We start from the raw sequence: 19,075 nt of genomic DNA on the forward strand, positions 1-19,075 counted from the left end.
GGTATGAATTTTGCACTATAAAATTTGGCAAATGAGTCTTTGCTTTTTCTCATTTTTATCTCAACTAGAACTTAAAAAATAACTTCTTGATCTAAAACAAGCTCCTTAAAGTATGATCCACGGACTAGTGCCAGTTTACAAACTGTTAATGGTATGTCACAGGATAAGTATGGAAACTGAGAGTAAGAATTTAGAAACTTTTATGGCAATCTGACGGAGTAATTCTTATGCTTGCTGAATCTAATAACAAAATAGTTGGGGCTTGTTTTTTCAATTTTATTTTTCCAATTATTTTAGTTTTATTTTACAAAAGTACTGTTGGTACACATCTAAAGAGCACTGGTATGAGCCTTACTTTGGAAAACGAGAGTTAAAGCACATAACAAGCTTCTGATGGTAAAAGTCATAAAAAAACCTATGTTAGAGAAGCGTTCAAAATTCTCGTGGGTACATTAACGATAGAGAGAGGCCGGGAGAAATATTTCATAAAAGGCATTCGACATACTCAGCAGAAAAAAAACCAAGAAGAGTGATTACCAAAGAAGAGGTGCTTCATCAGGTCACTCGGAACCTGCACCTTCATACTTACTGGCGGACTCTATGAACTTAGGGTAGGCGTCATATGTGATGAGTGGAATTGGTAAATCCCTGAAGTAGAGTTTCAGCGCACCAGTGATAATGTTGATATCTTCATACATGTTCACGGAAATATCTGCTTTCTCACCATCTTTGAAGGATGTTAAAAGAAACAAAAGTAAATATCTGGATTCAAAGCACTGTTTTAAAAAATGACATATTTATGTATATAGTTTTTAAAGATTTGCAGCGCTTCAGTTTTTAACATCAAATTCAGTATGCTAAATTTTTATATACATAAATGATCAATTTTCTGTGAAAAGCAAAATCTATTTTTTCTGACTTTTCTCAAGTTATTTTTCCATGTTTAATGAAGGAAGGGGAAATCGGGAGAGGACTGAGGTCAACAGAAATATTTTAAAATTTCATGGCTACTGCGAATTCCTAGGGGAATATGTGGGATTGCTTTTTTTTCTTTTTAAAATAAACAGAGAGAATGTGAAAAATATCAGCAAAGAAACTGCCCGCTTACAAAGACCCCTAGCACCAAAGGCCTTTGTTTTTTTGTGCTTCTTCTGTATCACCCCAAGCTCCTATATATAACGTTTGGATCTTGCAGAGTCCTGGGGTTAGGGGACGTAGTGAGAAGTAAAAAAGCAAACCAAATAAAACTTTAGAATACTGAAATAACACGAATAGAAGAAATTATAAAATGGAAGAATATTTTTGAGGTGCTGGGCTCTAAAACTCTCAAGCAAAGCTAACCTTCCTTCAGAGTGGCCCATCCCCCACTCCCCTGCACATTTAGCCCTTGGCTTGATTAAAAAACCTGAATTTTCATCTACTAAAGATTTAATTAGTGTCTACTCTGAGCTAGATCTCATGCTAGATTTCTTTTGTTCCATTTGGCTTATAAAAGATTTCTATGGATTAAAAAGCAGCCTCTTCACCACACACCTATTAGAATGGCTAAAATGCAAAACACTGACCACAGCAAAGGCTGGCAAAGATGCAGAGCAACAGGAACTTTCATTCGTTGCTGGTGGAAATGCAAAATAGCATGGTCACTTTGGAAGACAGGCAGTTTCTTACTAAACTAAACATACTCTTACTAAACAATCGATCCATCAACCACGCTCCTAGGTATTTACCCAGAGGAGCTGAAGACTTATGCCCATTAAAAAACCTCACAAATGTTTATGGCAGCTTTATTCATAATTGTCAAAAAACTGGAAGCAACCAAGGTGTTCTTCCACAGCTGAATAGATAAATGGAGGTATATCCAGGCAATGGAATATTATTCAGCTCTAAAAAGAAATGAGCTATAAAGCCATGAAAAGACACGGAGGAACTTTAAATACGCATTGCTAAGTTAAAGCAGTCAGTCTGAAAAGACTATATCCTCTGTGTTTCCCACTATGTGACATTCTGGGAAAGGCAAACTAGACAGTCAAAGAAAAAAAGATCAGTGGTTGCCTGGGGTTCAGGGGAGGAAGGGAAGGATGAATTAGTAGAGTGCAAGGGATTTTGGTGGTAGCGAAAGTTCTATCTGATATTGTGATGGTAGATACGTGACTTTGCACATTTGTCAAAAACCCATAAAACTGTATAACATAAAAAGTAAACACTAGTGTAAACTATTGACTTTAGTTAATAATAACATATCAAATCTTGGTTCATAGATTGCAGCAGTGTATACTATACTAACGTATCAGTAAGGGGAGCTGTGGGAGGCGGCATGACCGGAGGGGTTATGTGGGAAACCTCTATTTTCTGCTCAATTGTTCTGTATACCTAAAACTTTCTAAACCTTACCACTCCCCTTTTACTTTAAAAAAAGCAGACTTTTAAAATGCAAGTATTTTGGCCCATCAGACACTTGCATTCAAGTGTGAATTAGATCATCAGTGTCTACCTTTCACACTTGGGTTGAAATCACATGCAGTGATAGTACAAACTGGGATAAAGTGCTTTCTGGAAGAAAAAGGCAATATACACCGACTGCTTCACTGGGAAATCTGAGACCTATAATTACTTACATCCCCTCCTCTCCATACCTAAGTCAATTTAATGGTGCTGTATAAATTTTGGTGAACAGGGACCAGCCTTGGATACTCAAATACTGTTGACATAGTTTTATGGTTCTTTCTCACCCTGAAATTAAACAGTTCAATACTTACAATCAATAAAAAAAAAAAAATCATAAATCGTAAGTGGAGTTTTTTTATTTGGTATAATTTGGAAAAACAATGCAAGGAATAACATTAGAAGTCGTGCCTTTTTGGCAGAGTAGCACTGTCCTAAGTGAGTGAACATGCTGAAGAGCATACCTCTGTCAAAAGCCATCTTGACATCTTCAATTAGGTCACTAAATCCTGATACTCGGTACAGTCCTTCAGAATTAAGACCTGTAAAAATAAAGCAATGGAGCCAATTTGTTTCTTTAGAATTATGCCTTTTCTTCAAATTTTAACTTCTTGCCATACTTCAGGCTGAGGAAATAACGTGTCAAAGAAGTATAAAATATACATGTTTAGAAACCTCTTCATACTTTTCTCCTAAAATAAAACCATTTCACTCACAGTTCTCTGACCTACTGTCATGTGGATATTTGTAATTTGGCTCATCATTTTGTCTAATTAGATAAAATGTTAAGTCTTAAGGGAAATAATTCACCCCAATTACACAATCAATTCTCTTACGTAACAGGAGACTAAGACAAACTATATTAATAGGCTTGTAGCAGTTTTTCTAAAGTGAAAAAGAATAATTAGGATGCAGCTCTGGTTTTAGGCCTAGGATATGTTTACAGAGCATTTACACCTTTGCTTCTTGAACTCAAGAAAAATATAAAAACTGAAAAAGGAATTGCTATTTACATGTCAACTTTTACAGACCAAAAGCATCATCCATAAATACATTTTTAAGCATATTTCTTATAACTGGTTAAATGTACCTTGAAATCAAGCTGTTTAATTATTTGTTAAATTACTTAATTTCAGACTTTTAGATCATCTGAAATGATTCTCCCTAATCTTCCAGAGGAAGGTAACTGCATTGTGCAATGAGGCACTCAGCAGCACTGGGACTCAAATTCCTGGTGAACTGTAACTGCCCGGAACCGCACTGGAACTGCCTCACCTCTGGATTCAATCTCCCTGATACACATGTCCACTACCATAGGCCGCTTGGTAATGTGAGCTTTCACGAGCGTTGTAAGGTCGCAACTGTACACCTTCTTGACATGTTTCAAGTCTGGCTTACAGTCATTGGGGACCATCTTGGAGCACTGCTTATGAACATTCAAACCACAATCTGAAAGAAAAAAAAATGCGTTATTGTTTTAAGAGTTCTGAGCATTCTGGACTGTTCGTTTTGGCAAAAGACACTCCAGCTTGAATGAGGTTTAAAAGGGGACTAGCTTCAAGGAGTTCCTGCAGAGTGGGAAAACATTTTTCCTATCTTTTCTCTTGGAAAATTTTGGTTTTAAGTCAGAAGACCAAACTTCTAGCTCATGCCTCATCATTAACTTGCTATATGATCTCAGGACATTACCAACCCAAACCAAGCCAAACAAAATTAAGAAGTGTTTAATTAAATGTCTACAAAAAGTAATATTACGCCAATTAGCCAATTAAAATTTTATCCACTTATTTAAAGTTACATAAAAATTATACTTAATGTGGGATATAATTGCATTTTAATCCATTTGCTATGAGGTGGAACTGGACCTCCAAAAATAAGAGTCCTGGGGCCCTCTTAACATGGTGCTGCTCATATTTATATCTATTCATAATCCTTTGTATAGAAAAATATGTAATTCATCTAGTAGCTAAAAATAGCTATAGTCATTATTTGTTACTATTATCACCAGCTTACTAATGCCAAGTATTATCCAAGTGCTTTACATTTATTTCACTGATGCTCACAAAACTCTATGAAATGGGTACTATTCTTCTTCTCATTTTATAAATCTAACAGAACCAAGCAGATGGATGTTAAGCAATTTTCCCCAGGTCATGCATTTAATACACAGAGAACTGAGATTTAAGCCTACAGAAGATTCTAGAGTCCATGATTTTAACCCATATATCATATTGCCTCTATTGAAGTTAATTCCTTTGTTTTGTAATTCTAAGGTGCCAGAACCGAAATATTTTCTAGTTTAATATTTTGAGACATTTTATTTTCAACAAGAAGAGCACAGTGGAATTTCAGAAGCAAATCAGAGTGCAAATATTTTGTTAAATTAGACCGAAGAGTGATAAACCATAGCTGAATAACTTAACTAAAATAAATGTTACGTTTATGTTTTTAAAAACAAAACCCATTTATTTTAAGTTCATGAAAACTTGATGCTGACCTCTTATAAATCTGATCCAGGTGGGGTATGTACAGTTTATAGCCAGGTCTTAATAAAATCAATTTGAAAATCGTACAATGGCAGGAAAACTGTTTATGGTCCTTGGGCAAGCTTCAGTTTTGCTTGCTGTTTTGGTAGAAAGGAGAGCATAACATTTACCTCACAGAATTAGAAGAATTAATGAGCCGATGCATTCAAGGTGCTTTGTGTATTATAAAAATGTTAGACAGATGCTGGTGATCATCATTATGACTTTCAGTAAAGCTGAAATCTAGTTATATAAGGTAGTAACAACAGAGACAAGGAAAATTAGTCAAAACTTATAAACTTTATAAACCTATGAATATGTAGATACTGCCAACTTGAAGTAAGAACTTTAGGCCTGGGGTAACTCTAAGGGAGGAACTCATATGTACTGAGCACTTCCCATGTGCAAAGACAGGCTAGATGTAGAGGAAAGCTGAGTCTTTGCATGTGTAAGTGTAAGTGAACAGCACTGGGGACGGCACTGACAGCGCTAACAGTGCCTAAACATTAACAATGCTAAAGAACAACAGCTTCTTCCTTCAATGTATAAAGGCTTCCAGAGCAAAGAGCTTGACCTATACTATCTGAAGGAATGACCTAACAACATTCTGTATAGTTAAGTAAAATCCAAATGACTACATAACCTGAACTCCAAATTCCTCTTTATTTTTATATTAGATATAGGTTAAGATTTCTGATTCAATAGGGAAAATCGATAGGAAAACGTCCACTTTAAAGACCTTGTTTCCTCTGAACATTTTAATGTATTGTGTAACTTCTATAACTTAGAGTTACATAGATCTAGAATCTATTAGCTGTGCAATTTTGAGTGAGTTACCTAACTTTTTGTGCCTCAGTTACATAAAACAGGAATAATATAGTATTTAGTATTATTAGATTATTAGCTTCCATTGTTATCTATTATAACGTTTATGTGAGGCTTTAAATTACTATTGTAAAACGCTTACATGCAGTAAATTAAAAGTGTTTACCATGACTATGTTGTTATTTAGAAGAACGAAACAACATTTTGAGAGGACTTTCTGATGTAGTGTCCCAGGGCTCATCATACAGCTTTGTCATAATCACTTTAAAGTAAAAAGCTAAACTGAACTCTAGGCCAAAGTCTGTGTTTATCAGATGTGAATGGCAGGTCCTCAAAAGGACTTGGATGACTGAGTTAGAGATACTTCCTTATTTACACTTCTCTTAATATGTACCATTTACATAGAAGTATCTCCAGGTAAGTACATCATTCTTCTCTGGCTACTTTTACCAAATTTGGGGAGTTTTCAGCCACTAATTTTTCAATTTTTTTTCAGCCTCTTTTTATCTTCTTTTTGGGACTCCAACAACACAAAAGTTAAATCTTTTGTTATTGTCCCACAGGTCTCTGGGGCTCACTTCACTTTTTAAAATCTATGTTCGCTGTGTTGTTTGAATTGGATAATTTCTGTTCTATAAGCTCACTGATTCCTTCTGTCATCTCCGTTCTGCTATTGAGCCCATCAAGTGAGTTTATTTGTTAATAAATTTTTCACTCCCCAAATTTCCATTTAGTTCTTTATATCTTTATTATTTTTTTCTTTATTTCTTAGTTTTTCATTTGTTTCAAGAGTGTTCATAATTGCTTGTTGGAGCATTTTTATGATAGCTGTTTTCCTTGTCTGACAATTCCAACATCTATGTTATCTCAATATTGGCGTCTGTCGATTGTCTTTTCATCTGAGTTGAGATTTTCTTGGTATGATGTGTAACTTTGAACTGGGTATTTTGAATGTTACAAGACTCTGGTTCCTAGTGAAATCTTCCATTTTAGCAGTAAAACTGTTTAGCTTTAGAATGTACATCCTCGCCTATGTCCTGGCTCACTTTTGTAGGCTGTGGTTCAAATGTCAACCTAGTTTACAAAGCCTTTGTAATGCTTCTGCAGTTGTTATTTTGCCTACCCCACTTTTAAGTTACCCAAACGCAGAACTCTATCCCACATTCTGGGAAGGGGAATTACTGCAGGGGGAAGATGGAAGTCAGGGTTTGCCCGCAAACCTGGTTGAGGAGGAATGCTGTACTGTACGGAACTGTGGGGTGGGCATAGAAGACGAGAGTTTCGATTATAGTCTTATTTGTCTCATTAATGCAGGTTAGGGATAAAGATAGGGCTCTGCCCACAAAGATGGACTGAGAGTACTGCTTCTACTATAGAATGGTGTGGGGATGGAAGTCAAGGTCCCCTCACAGGCTCAGCCAAGGCAGAGTACCACTTTCTTCCTACAAGATGGGGATAGAAGATAGGGCTCCACTTAGATACTCGCAGGAGAGAAATATACCTTTGTTATTGCAGGGTGGGGTAGAAAACAGGGTGCTGCTACAGCATCCTCTGGGGAGGGGGGAGCAATGTGGCTTTTTCATGGTGTTCACTTGGAGAAAAGTAAGTAAGGCTAAAAGGTTTCTGTACAACTGGGCTACCCTTTTTCCAGGGCTTTGGCTGGAGAGAACGGGTTTTCTGGGGATTATTTTTTGCCTATGCCTGTTGGCTTTTATGGGTTGTGGGCCTCTCTAGTGTCCAGGCTGCAATATCTAGGAAGTAAAACAAAAGAAAACCCAAAACACCACCAGGCAACTTGCTGCTGGGTTCCTTGAGTCCTGAGGTCCCTAGTCAGCCTTCCTTCTTTTCTCCAACTTTCAGAGTCTTCTGAGAGTTGATGTATATATTTTTCCCAGGGTCTTTTGCTATTATTGTGAGGAATTAAATGAAACATATTCATTCATCTTGTCCAGAAATAGGATAACTCTTACACAGTATTTTAAAAGTATAAAAGTCAGCAAAGCTTCATAATCTAATAATAAAGTTGATGTGCCTCATACTTTATGTGTGTACACAGAAGTCACAGATCCAGCTGGACAGGGCTGTTGGTTACGACCTATCCCAAAGTCTTCATTTCACAGACAGGGACAATGAAGCTCAGAAAGAGTAAAGGACTTGTTCAATTTACTCAGCCACAAAGTGGCAGAACTGAGATTTAAATCTTGGTTTCCTGATTCCCAGCCTGTGATCTTCCCACGACTGATATATACCACTTTTCACCAGCAGTACATCATGTACTCTGAGTTATTGTTTTCAGCACTGAAGATGAATTTACAGTTTTCAACCTCTTATTCAAAATGTATATTGTTATCCATTATACTTGATTTAAAAGGCACTGCTTCATTTTACTATTTTTTATATATGTGCATATAGAAATGTGTGCATACATATATACTTATATGTATAATTTGGCAAAGACTTAAAAAGCAGTGATAAAACCTACTCATTCTTGTTTTGTCATATCCTTTCTCTTTGTATAAACTAAATAAAAATCTGGTAGAAAGCAAAACAGTAAAATTTTGATGCATCCACATAATATCAAAACATATGAATGACACTCATGGTTTGATATTAAACTTTTCCTTTGAATGTTTGAAGTTATTTCCCATTTTAAACATTAGCAGGTTCCTAAAATTTCTGTCCAGCTGAGATGCCCTTTTCCCAGGGCTTTGGCTAGGAAGAGCAGGCTTTTCTTGGGATTAGTTTTTGTCTGTGATTGTTGGCATTTATGGGTTGTGGGCTTCTCTAGTGCCTACGTAATTCTTCTCTAATGCCCTAGTAATTTGTCACTCAGTGAAAACTGGACAAAGTGATGACAGAGCTCAGATTTAGGCATTTAAGGAAAAGGAGAATGTTTTCTAAACTAATATTTTTTTCCATTTGAATAAAATTAAACTATGGGACAATATATTGTGCTCAATTTTAGCAATAACTGTCAAAGGTGAAATTTTGGGCCAGACTGGATAAGAAGTCCTTCAGAAGGCCAAAGGATAGTGCAAGGTCATTAAAATAAAGCATCTTTATATCTCTAAGTTCACAGTGCAATATAACAACTCTGAGCTTGCTGTGAAAATTGCTGCTTCAAGGACTAGCTGTATATCAATATTTCAGTTTGCCATTATACTTTATTTGGTTTTCATACTTATTTATTAAAGTCATATAACTACTATATAGTTCCATTTCTCCCAAAGAAGATCTACACTAAAAATGAAAAAAAAAAAAGTCTGTAAAAGATCATTTCATTTGTTGCATCTCTTCGTTTGGTAGGTTATTTTTATGTTACAATTAAACCACATTTCCCCCTCCCAATTATTCAAGTTAATAAGCATAGAATAAACATATGAAAGGAGGAATAAAAAATTCAAATCACATTTTATTATGTCCTTTATTAATAAAATATTTCTATTACTTAGACTGCTTTATATCTAGAAAGCACAGAAACCTACTTTTTGAAATAAAGTGATATTATTTACATTCTATTAATAGAACTAAAAGGTAATGCTAATGTGTTTTGAAAATAAAGATAATTACTCATTCTTTTCTGAGGTGTTCATATTTTAAATAATTGCAAATAAAAGTTCTATTTTTTAAGATATTTCTTAGTCGTCGTCCCCATTCAGGAAAAGTAGGAACAGCTCATATCTGATATGCATCAGAGTCATTAATTACATAAACAAAATTAAGACGAATCTTTGTTCTTTGGGATATTTGTGAGAACATTACTTTCAATTAAAGGGGGTTACGTGAAAGTTTTAAGGAAGTCCAACCAATTTTTCACTGGCTTGTAAAGACAAACATAAGGTATAGTCAATTATGGCAGTAATTCAAAGACATTCATTCTGCTTTTGTCCTCCAACCTAAAAGTTAAGCACTTGTATATTTGAAGCAATAAATACATTTTATTATTAGAAAAAAACAGCTGCCATTTCTTTTTGGGGGTCATGATAATGATATACTGGAAAAATTAAGTCACTTTAATAAATAATTAGTAAATAAGTTGATATATCTGTTTTACAACACTTATTATTTGGCTTAATTTCTTAGAATATTCTGGTAAGGCTAAAATGAAAGCAATTCAGGAGTGCTGGTGGAATAATGGTCTTTTTGACGAGAGGCATAATTTGTCATCTCAATAATTATCTAATAATAATAGACTGATTAATTACATTACATAAAGAAAGGAAAAATGGTTTGGGAAACTATTTTATCTGAACAAAGACAACAATCCTTTGAGCTTTACTTTTAAAGGCTACCTAATTTGCTCATAAATATGAAGAGCACTATTCCCAGGGTGCAGTTAGATACTCCCCTGCAAGAAACACTGTTTTACTCACTTTAAAGAAGGCTAGAGGTTGGTAGAGGAGATAACATTTAACATCTACTATGGAACCTTGAGTCGTGTGGTTTTGGAAAGAGCATGTCTGTAATGACTGGCATTCTCTTGATTATCCTCGCTGTTCCCTCAGTTGTTCTCCTTGGCTGTGGAGTGCTTAGCAGCAAGCCCTGAGCTTTCAGCCCTGAAAGGGATAGCTTGCTTGCTATTAGCTAGAGGCAGTCTGATTCCTATAGCAAATTTACCAGCCTGGTGATTGGAACACCATCCAACACTTTACATAATGTTAAAAAAAAAAAAAGAGGGGGTTGGTGAGATACAAAATTGCTGCTTTTGGCAAACACTCCTTTAAAAATTCCTGACAAGCTCTGCCTTGGTGCATTTCAAAAAAAGAAACCAGAATAAAGCAAGCTGTCTTAGGGATCAAAAGCAGATAAATACATCTCTTTTCTGACAGTCAGTGAGTGTGCCATTTTTCTTTTGAAGTAATATCTTTACTGTTTAGTGGCTAGTGCATTATTTTCCTATTGCTGCTGTAACAACTTAGTGGCTTAAAACAATATGAGTTGATCACCTTACAGTTCTGGACGTCAGAAGTCCGAAATCAGTTTCACTAGCTAACGTGGTGTTTTGTTGGCGGGCCTGTGTTCCTTCTGGGGGCTCTAGGAGAAGATCTTTCTTTCCTTTGCCTTTTCCAGCTTCTAGAGGCTGCCTGCATTCCTTGGCTTGTAGCCCCCTTCATCTTCAAAGCCAGAAGCATAGCATCTTCTCTCTTTTTTGACCTCTGCTTCTGTCTTTATATCTTTTCTCTGACTCTGCCTCACCTGCTATACTCTTTGACCTTTGTGATCGTGACTGCACTGGGCCCACCCCAACAATCCAGGGTAATCTCCCCATCGTAAAATCCAAACTTAATCATAAAGTCCCTTTTGCCACAAAAGATTACATGTTCACAGGCTCTGGGAATTAGAAAGCAGAAGTCTTTGTGGAGCCATTATTCAGCCTACCACAGTTAGTTCTCAATCTCTTAATTCTTTGCACCTTGTTTTGATAAAGTGGGCGACTTAAAGGTCAGGATAAGCCACTTCATATCTAAGCATACCACTGTCGGTACAAATGTAATTCGCTGTCACAGAAAACAATTCATTCAAATTCAAACCTTCCACATTAAAAAAATAGGCTGACTGTTCTTATACTACACATTAATATGGTTCAAGTCACATAGAATATATTGCTTTTAAGGACAAGATATAACAAAGTGAAAAATTTCAAGGCTTCTCTTTCAGTTTCTGCCCTTTACTCAGAAGAAGAGGTGGGAGCTATTAATGCAGGTGGCTGTGGGATGGAGTGAATCATTTTCTATCGTCCTTTCTTCATATTATTATTATTATTATAAATGTTCCAAAACATTTCTTTCAAACATGATTTGGGAATGTAGCATATTGCCAAAGATTATTCATATGTGTTGTACCTGTTCTTTAATAGCTGACTCAGAATTCTTATGTAGATGGCCTTCACTCTTTCAAAACATAAATGATGCACACCATTATTCTAGTAGAAGAAAAGCTTTTAAGTCAGTGACAGTCATAAAGTGCTTAAGAAACTGTGCAGAGTCTCAGCTGATGAAGGCTATGTCATAAAGGCAACCCAAGCTTATTGAGACCATCATTTCTTGAGCAGGTGATTTGTGCTTTGGAAAGAGTTTTCTATTTGCCTTTAAAAAACCCCAACAGTGTAGATAGTCTTAACAATACCACTTTATCAACACTTTATGTTCCACTGTGTTCCCCTCTAGTTCAAAAGTTTAACCTCAGCCTTCCCAGTAACAGTTCCCCATCCTGACTCTGGGTAACCAGCAGCCGGAATGATAATGTTGTTTTCATTTAGTCTCTGCACAGAGATTTGCAAATGGGGCTGTCATCCCTCTAGGATGATGGAAGAGTCAGACTGGATCTGAGCTGAGACTCTCCTTGACAGACACCTCTGCACAGTTCAAAGCTGACACATGGGAAATTCTTATCTGTCCCTGTGGCAGTGAGGTCCTCAAACGAATTTGGCTACGCCTGGAACTTTATCATGCTTTGTGATACTAAAGGGATAATAACCGAAAGAATGGTGACTTGGAACAGTCACATGCAGTACATATTGCACCGTGTTATTCAATGAAAATGCAATTTAGAAATAAGAAAAAATCACACCCCAGAAGTTTCTGCACATAATGGATAATAAAAATATTCCATTAAAAATCATGCCACAAAAGAAATGTGGACTTTTACAATAATTTGACAGAATTACTAGTTACTACTTTGAAATACTTTTAGTATACATTTTTAGTGTTAAGCTTCATGCTAAAAGACATGTAAGACGATATTTTTTTAGTTTTACAATTTAAATAGCAGAAACTTCTATGACCAAACACTATACATTTAAAATTTAAGTGGTTGTTTTTAAGCTTATGCCAGAATATAGAGTAGTTTGAATAAATGGTTCGTATTCTGTCTAGTTCCACACAAATGAATTTCACATGATGTGAATACTTATTTCATAAAGCATTTCAATAAATCCCTGAATTATTTCTTTATGTGTAAATCTTAAGTTTCTAAATTTAAATCTAAAAATACCATGGTCATATTTTATAAACAAGATCTGGCATATTCAAGATTTCAAAATGTCATAAACAAAATATTAGTGATTAAGCAGTTTTTTTCCAGAATTGGGTAAACAACTTTGAAGATAAATTCACAGATTTTTAAAGTTTCAATTTGATTTCACAAAAATTTAGTAAGGACAATCCGGCTTAACAAGTTATCTTTGAAATTCAGTTTCCAAGGCAACAATCATAGGTCCCTGTATACTGCTTTTTTTAAAAAAAAATCATTTTTATAAATTTAGTTCTCGTAACATCAAAGACAACAGTTAAATATAACTGCCTTACTTTTATCTCCTTTTATCAGACTTTTTGAACAAGATGACTTCTCTTTTTCATGGACTAATACCAGATCCCTAGTCTGCTATTAAATACAAGGTTAAGGGCAGATGAAATATCAATTTCCAAACTGGCTGCCTGAGAATCCAGCCTCTTGCACGTGTGTTCAGAGCAAACCAGAATCCAGCTCATTGTTTGTGCATAACAGCAAATCTCTTTATACTTTACTCCTTATAACTTTATAGCTTACTCAATGAAGTGAAAAGGAAGAGCTCTTACCTGCACATTTCACTCCCTGAGCAATGAGACCCCACATGAAGTTGGCACAGTACTCACACCAGTGTGGCCCTCTGAATGTATGGACCTGAAAAAAAAAGAGTAGTGACAAAGTGACCAGAAGGGAAATATGAGCGAGGAGACTGTTTCCTGTCAAAGCACTAATATACAAGCCACACTACATACTGAAGAGGCACAATATGACTACGTTTGGTAAAACCTTGGGTGAGAGGGACTGACAGGCAGTTAAAAATTCTATCAGTTTGATTTCCTCTTTGTTTAGAAATGGTGATAAATCAAACTAATATTCTGCATTTACTTTTGAAAAAAATTTCTACAGTGTAGTTTTCCAACTGTTCTCCAGCAGTTAAGCAGCCTCATCTATGTTATGCAAATATTGGTGTTTTCTGAGCTCTGTGGCATGAAGAAGGATAAGGAGCAATGCAGAGTATGTCTGGGTTCTGTAAAGGATTTTGCCAGATGATCCACCTTCTGTCCTCTGTAACCACAGTTAGGGCCACAGATGTTGAAGGTGATACTTAGTGACCGGTCACAACTAAATCATCAAAAAGGGCCAATTTCTGTTCCAAACTATTTGATACTTATTATGTCAAGCAAAGAGAATGAATATATTTTAGAAACTGCAGAAACTACGGTTAGTCAGAAACCCTGTTTTATCATAGCAATTATTCATTAATCATTCTTGTCCATAAAGGTTTTACTGCATTTGATTCCTTTATCCCTAAGAAAGGAATCCCCAAAGAAGAAAGGATTCAAATGCTAAGATACCCATAGACTTTTATGTATAGGACAGAGAAGGCATTCTAGCTGAATTCAGATAAAAAAATATTAGTAGATACCATTTGCAATGACATGGATGGACCTAGAAGTTATTATGCTGAGTGAAATAAGTCAGACAGATAAAGATAGATACTATATGATTTCACTTATATGCGGTATCTAAGGAACAAAAAGAGCAAACTAATCAAAAAACAGACTCACAAATATAGTGGACAATTTGGTGATGGAAGGGGGCGGGGTTGGGAGACTGGGAGAAGGGGGTGAAGGGTTAAAGAAGCATAAATTAGTAGTTGATAGTTGGGCACAGGGAGCATGAAAGAGGGAATGTAGTTAGCATTAGTATGATGGCTAAGTGGAGGGCCAGGGGAGGGAGGGAGCAATTGGGGGGATCGTTTTATGGACATTATAGATGTCTAACTAATGTACTATATACTTGAGACTAATTTAAATAAAAAATTTATTAAAAACAAAACAAAACAATATTGGTAGAATAGAGAAGCTATGAATCCAAACCCCAAACGTTAAAGAATTTAAAAAAATGAATATTATCACTAATACTTTAGGATTTCTGAGCAAATACTTGCTGAAAATGCACTTAAGAAATAAGTGAAAAGGGAGAGAGAACAAGGAAGCCACTGAGCTATATCAAATTATATTTACTTGAGATAATTTATATACATATATATGATTTCCTCCTGCAGAAAAACAGTAATACAAGAGAGTGAATATCAGAGTGTGACAATTTGATTCAAACATAAAAATCTGCCAAAACAGCTATTGCAAATAATAAAATTCATAACTAAGATTGTCATTTTTACTATTTATGAATTGAATAGGTCTTAGAAACCAAGTAAATTACATATATATATATATATATATATATATATATATTATATGTACATATATATATAAAACTTCTTCAAACTTTATATAACTATATGTAGTTATATATATAAAACTTCTTGGAACTTAAGATGCTACTGAACATAAGACTTATACTAAATGTAAGACACATATATTCTGTTTAGAAAAACCATGCCAATTAAATTATGACAGGCCATGAAGGATATGTCTGAGTTCTATAAATGCCATTGATTTATAAGATAAATGCCAAATTGAGAGATGTTGAAAAAAGAGTACATATCAGAATCAATGAAATATGATATTTCAGAATTCAAACTACTACTACTGGCATATAAGGCTGCAACCGATAACCTGGGTTCATTCTGAGTAGGTATGTGCTTGTGACTCTGGTTGTTGCCAAGAGAGCTTGAATACAAAATGTCATGTTGATTTTGAAAAGGCCATAATCCCTTCTATGTCTTTTATGGAAAAGCACCAGGAATGTAGACACAGTTGCTTCTGGATTGTTAATGATGGTCAGAGCCTGTAAACTGAAAGCATTTCCTGGAGTTCCTGAAGCAGAGGCCAAGTTCAACATTCAGATAGTCTACGATGTCTTTGTTTGTCTGTGTTCCTCTGAGTGAATATAACTGGATAAAGTATGCAATCTTGCTTTACTCTGAGAAGAATGAGTGAAATAGACAGCACTGAGTCATAAAAGTAGAATCAAAAAACAGCTATAGAATTGTGAAGTTATTTTGAAGGAAAATCTTTGGGATACCAACTGGCTTCGAGGTTGCCGGGTCTTAGGATAGTCTACTATCACTTAATTTGGTAAGGTTAATAAAAATAGACTAGAAGTGTGGACAAAGTCCCAGTTTTGTACCTGCCAGTTATCTCATGATAAAGGGTCTTAAAGATACATTGGGAGCAAAAAACAGAGCAGATGGTGTAAAAGTACTTTAAAAACGGTTCTTGCAAACAGTACCGAGTACTGAGATGTTATGATAGAACTAATTCTCTTCCTTACCTTCACTGAGCAGTAGTAAATGTAGCATTTTGAACATATTGAGATAGTTCTTCGTATTACATATACTGCTTAAGAAAGGGTTTAACTGTCCGCACAGGACCAATGTTCTCTAAAGGGTCACACTATTATCTCACAGAAGGCAATCTTTAGGAAATTGTTACTTACATATTTCCTTCTTAGACAGCTTTAAATAAAGGCATCCTGAGCCATTTGGGGCTGGTTTTGTTGTTGCTTTTAATTTTGCTTTTTAAAATCACTTGGAAAGTTGCTTATATAACTCTCCAGCAAACTGTTCTAGAAATGGGCACTGAAGCAGCAGAAGCTTACTAAGCTTCTGTTTGTATAACAGGGTTTATCTGGATTCCCTTTTGGATTTTATATCTAAAATTCACATTTCTTAGGTTTTGTTTTGTGACCTCTATGGCCCCATGACACTGGATTGCATTTTTAAAAACTGAATATTGTAGTCTGTCTTTTTTATTCCCCTAGAGGTCATCAAAACAGACTTCATTCATTAATCACTTTTATTCATTCATAAACATTTACTGATAACATATACAAAGATACACAGGATATTGGCTCAAAGAATTTATTGTAGGTTTCTCCCATTAAATAACCGTGAAAGTGCTCTACTGAAAATGTCTGCGAAGTGTGAGAGAAGATGGGGAGGGGCACTGCTCGGGCTTATGATGCAACCCAAGAGCAGAGTCTTCACGGACGGACAGCAGGGCCAGCCAGGTGACCTGTGGGGCAGAATGGGAGTGTGCGCGTTGGAGCAGCTGCTTTAGGAAAGGCTGTTACAAAGAAGTCAAAGGCACACTGCATGAGCGGAACAATGAGACGTTTAGAGAATTCCAAGGAAGGGTGGAGGTGGGAATGACTGGCATGGCAGGAGATAAGAGGCAGACAGGGCTTTTTCTATGCCTACAAATTTATACTTTGCATAATGAACAATGCAGGACCACTGAAGATTTTGAAGGAGAGTGACACAGTCAAAGAGGCAAGGCTGGAGGAAGACGGACTAGGTAGGATGCTATGGCCATGGTATAGGTAATAAATGATGTGGATCTGAACTTAGCAGTGGCGGTTGATATAAAGGGATAGCGTTATTTAAGAGGCAGAATCAGCAAGGCTTGGTAACTGATCGGTGGTGGAGGAGAGGGGAGGAACCTGGGCTAACTGTTAGGATATGGGGCCTGGTCACTGGGGAAGTACGGCATTAACGGAGAGAACGAAAGTAGAGGAGCAGGTCTGGAAGTGAGGTGGACACAACAAACCGAAGGGAAAGGAATGGCTGATTGACAATTTCAGGGAAAAAGGTGACTCACAGAGTAAGGTTCCTGAAGGCTTCCAATGGAAATGGCATCCAGGGCAGAGGGGTAAGCTTTAAATAAGAGGAAATTACCTTCCCTCACCTGGAGCTGGAAAAAGAATAAGGGGGAGAGGATGGCTGTACAGGAGTGGTGGGGACCTGGAGGCCAGAAAGCATAGGAAATTCAGTCTGTAGTTTGTGCATTAGGGCCTAAGTTCAGTTTCTAAGCAAATGAGTTTAGGGAAAGTGGGAAATAGGAATTGGAACTGACCAGAAATTCAGAGAAGGGCTGCTGGACTTGAAAGCAAGTTTCTTTCCTGAATGACTCTCAACTCCTACTACAACAGTGTCAAGTGTATTAAAGAAAAAGTGACATACACTTTCTAAAAGAGTGATAGTGCTAAATTTGAGCTTTATCTAAGCATTTTATTTTGCATGCAGTGTTATATAATTAGTGATTTTTAAATCACATATTTTACCAATTCAGAAAAAGATATCTTTAAAAAAAAAAATCAACTGGACAAATTACACAACGCAGAGTAGCTTTTCAGTTACACTGCTGTCTAGCTCAATGGAAACAGGATGCTGTCCCTGCAGACGGGGCTCTAGGGCACAGACACCTGCAGCCAATTCTGTTTACTACACATGGTTGTATTCTGATTACCTGTCTTAAAATGATAAAATCAGAATGTAATGGGTAATCAATATATAATAATTAAAAGGTTAAAGGTTGTACCTTGGGGATTCTTTCTGCTTAGGAGGATGCTGAGAAAAATTAGATGGCATCTGAGAGAAAGGTCTGGAGTGGCTCTCAAGGGGTCCAAAGGCTGGAGTCGAAGCCCTAGATTATAAGAGACAGTGACTTTTGTCTGGAATGCCCTATAACGTAGTAGACAGCTCTTAGAGATCTGCAGCTGCTCAGCATTCAGAGAATCAAAATTAATGATGTTGCTACAACTGACAGAACCAACAGACACTCACTGAGCGATATTTTCCATGTATATATTTTTTTATTCTAGATGGCCCAGATTTGTATGTTTTTAGAAGTTTGTGTCTTAGTTTTCCTCTCTCTTCTCCAAGGCTGTCCAGAAAGCTCCTTCTTCCTCACTTTCTTCTCTCTTTTTCATTTACTGATTCTTGGATGTGAATGAGGAAATCTGATAAGAGAACTTTGCTAGCACTGGATGTAAAGCAAAAAGATGTGTCATCTATCTTCCTCTTGAAGGCAGTGCCTGCTGCCCCACTTTGTAAAACAAAGAAGGCACTGGTCAGAAGCAGGCTGAAAAGGACAGGAAGAGAGGGAGATGGATGGGCTACCGAGGGGCCCACCTGGCGTAGGCCAAGGGTTGTGTGTCTACTGGGCACTGACTGAAGTAAAAACTTAAGCCATTCTCAACTGGGCCTACAGTTATACTGACCACAAGCCTGGCTTCTGTAAGAAAGCCAGCACGTCTGCTTCTCATCTTGTTCCTGACATTCACATCTCCAGTTTGAATGTCAGTAAAAGAAACTGCGGAAAAGAAATGCATGCCATGGGAAGAGAAATAAAATTCAGCCTACTTTCATCATTCCTTCTAAGCTATCACACCACTTCCAGAAATAAGCATGAACGTGAACAGCCAGGGAGCCTGCTGCAAACGTAAACTAGGTTGGAGGCGACAGGAACATTAGGAGAATTGGAATTTGCTTGGGAAGGTGGGAATGACATTTCAGCTGACGCTCT

General features: G+C 36.5%; 1 protein-coding gene across 2 annotated transcripts in view; it reads right to left on the reverse strand.

Annotated features, from left to right (window-relative positions):
- CHN1 (chimerin 1) overlaps positions 1-19,075 on the reverse strand; it is a 148,005-nt gene that overhangs the window by 7,942 nt on the left and 120,988 nt on the right. For both annotated transcript variants that reach the window (XM_015596477.2, XM_006921221.3), the window contains 4 exons: positions 13,370-13,454; positions 3,718-3,891; positions 2,907-2,984; positions 590-727 (listed from right to left, as the gene is read on the reverse strand). In XM_015596477.2, the coding sequence (XP_015451963.1) occupies positions 590-727; positions 2,907-2,984; positions 3,718-3,891; positions 13,370-13,454 (475 nt within the window). The remainder of the gene's footprint in view (positions 1-589; positions 728-2,906; positions 2,985-3,717; positions 3,892-13,369; positions 13,455-19,075) is intronic.

This window comes from Pteropus alecto, unplaced genomic scaffold, assembly GCF_000325575.1.
Source record: "Pteropus alecto unplaced genomic scaffold, ASM32557v1 scaffold3, whole genome shotgun sequence".
In the NCBI taxonomy this organism is placed as follows: domain Eukaryota; kingdom Metazoa; phylum Chordata; class Mammalia; order Chiroptera; family Pteropodidae; genus Pteropus; species Pteropus alecto.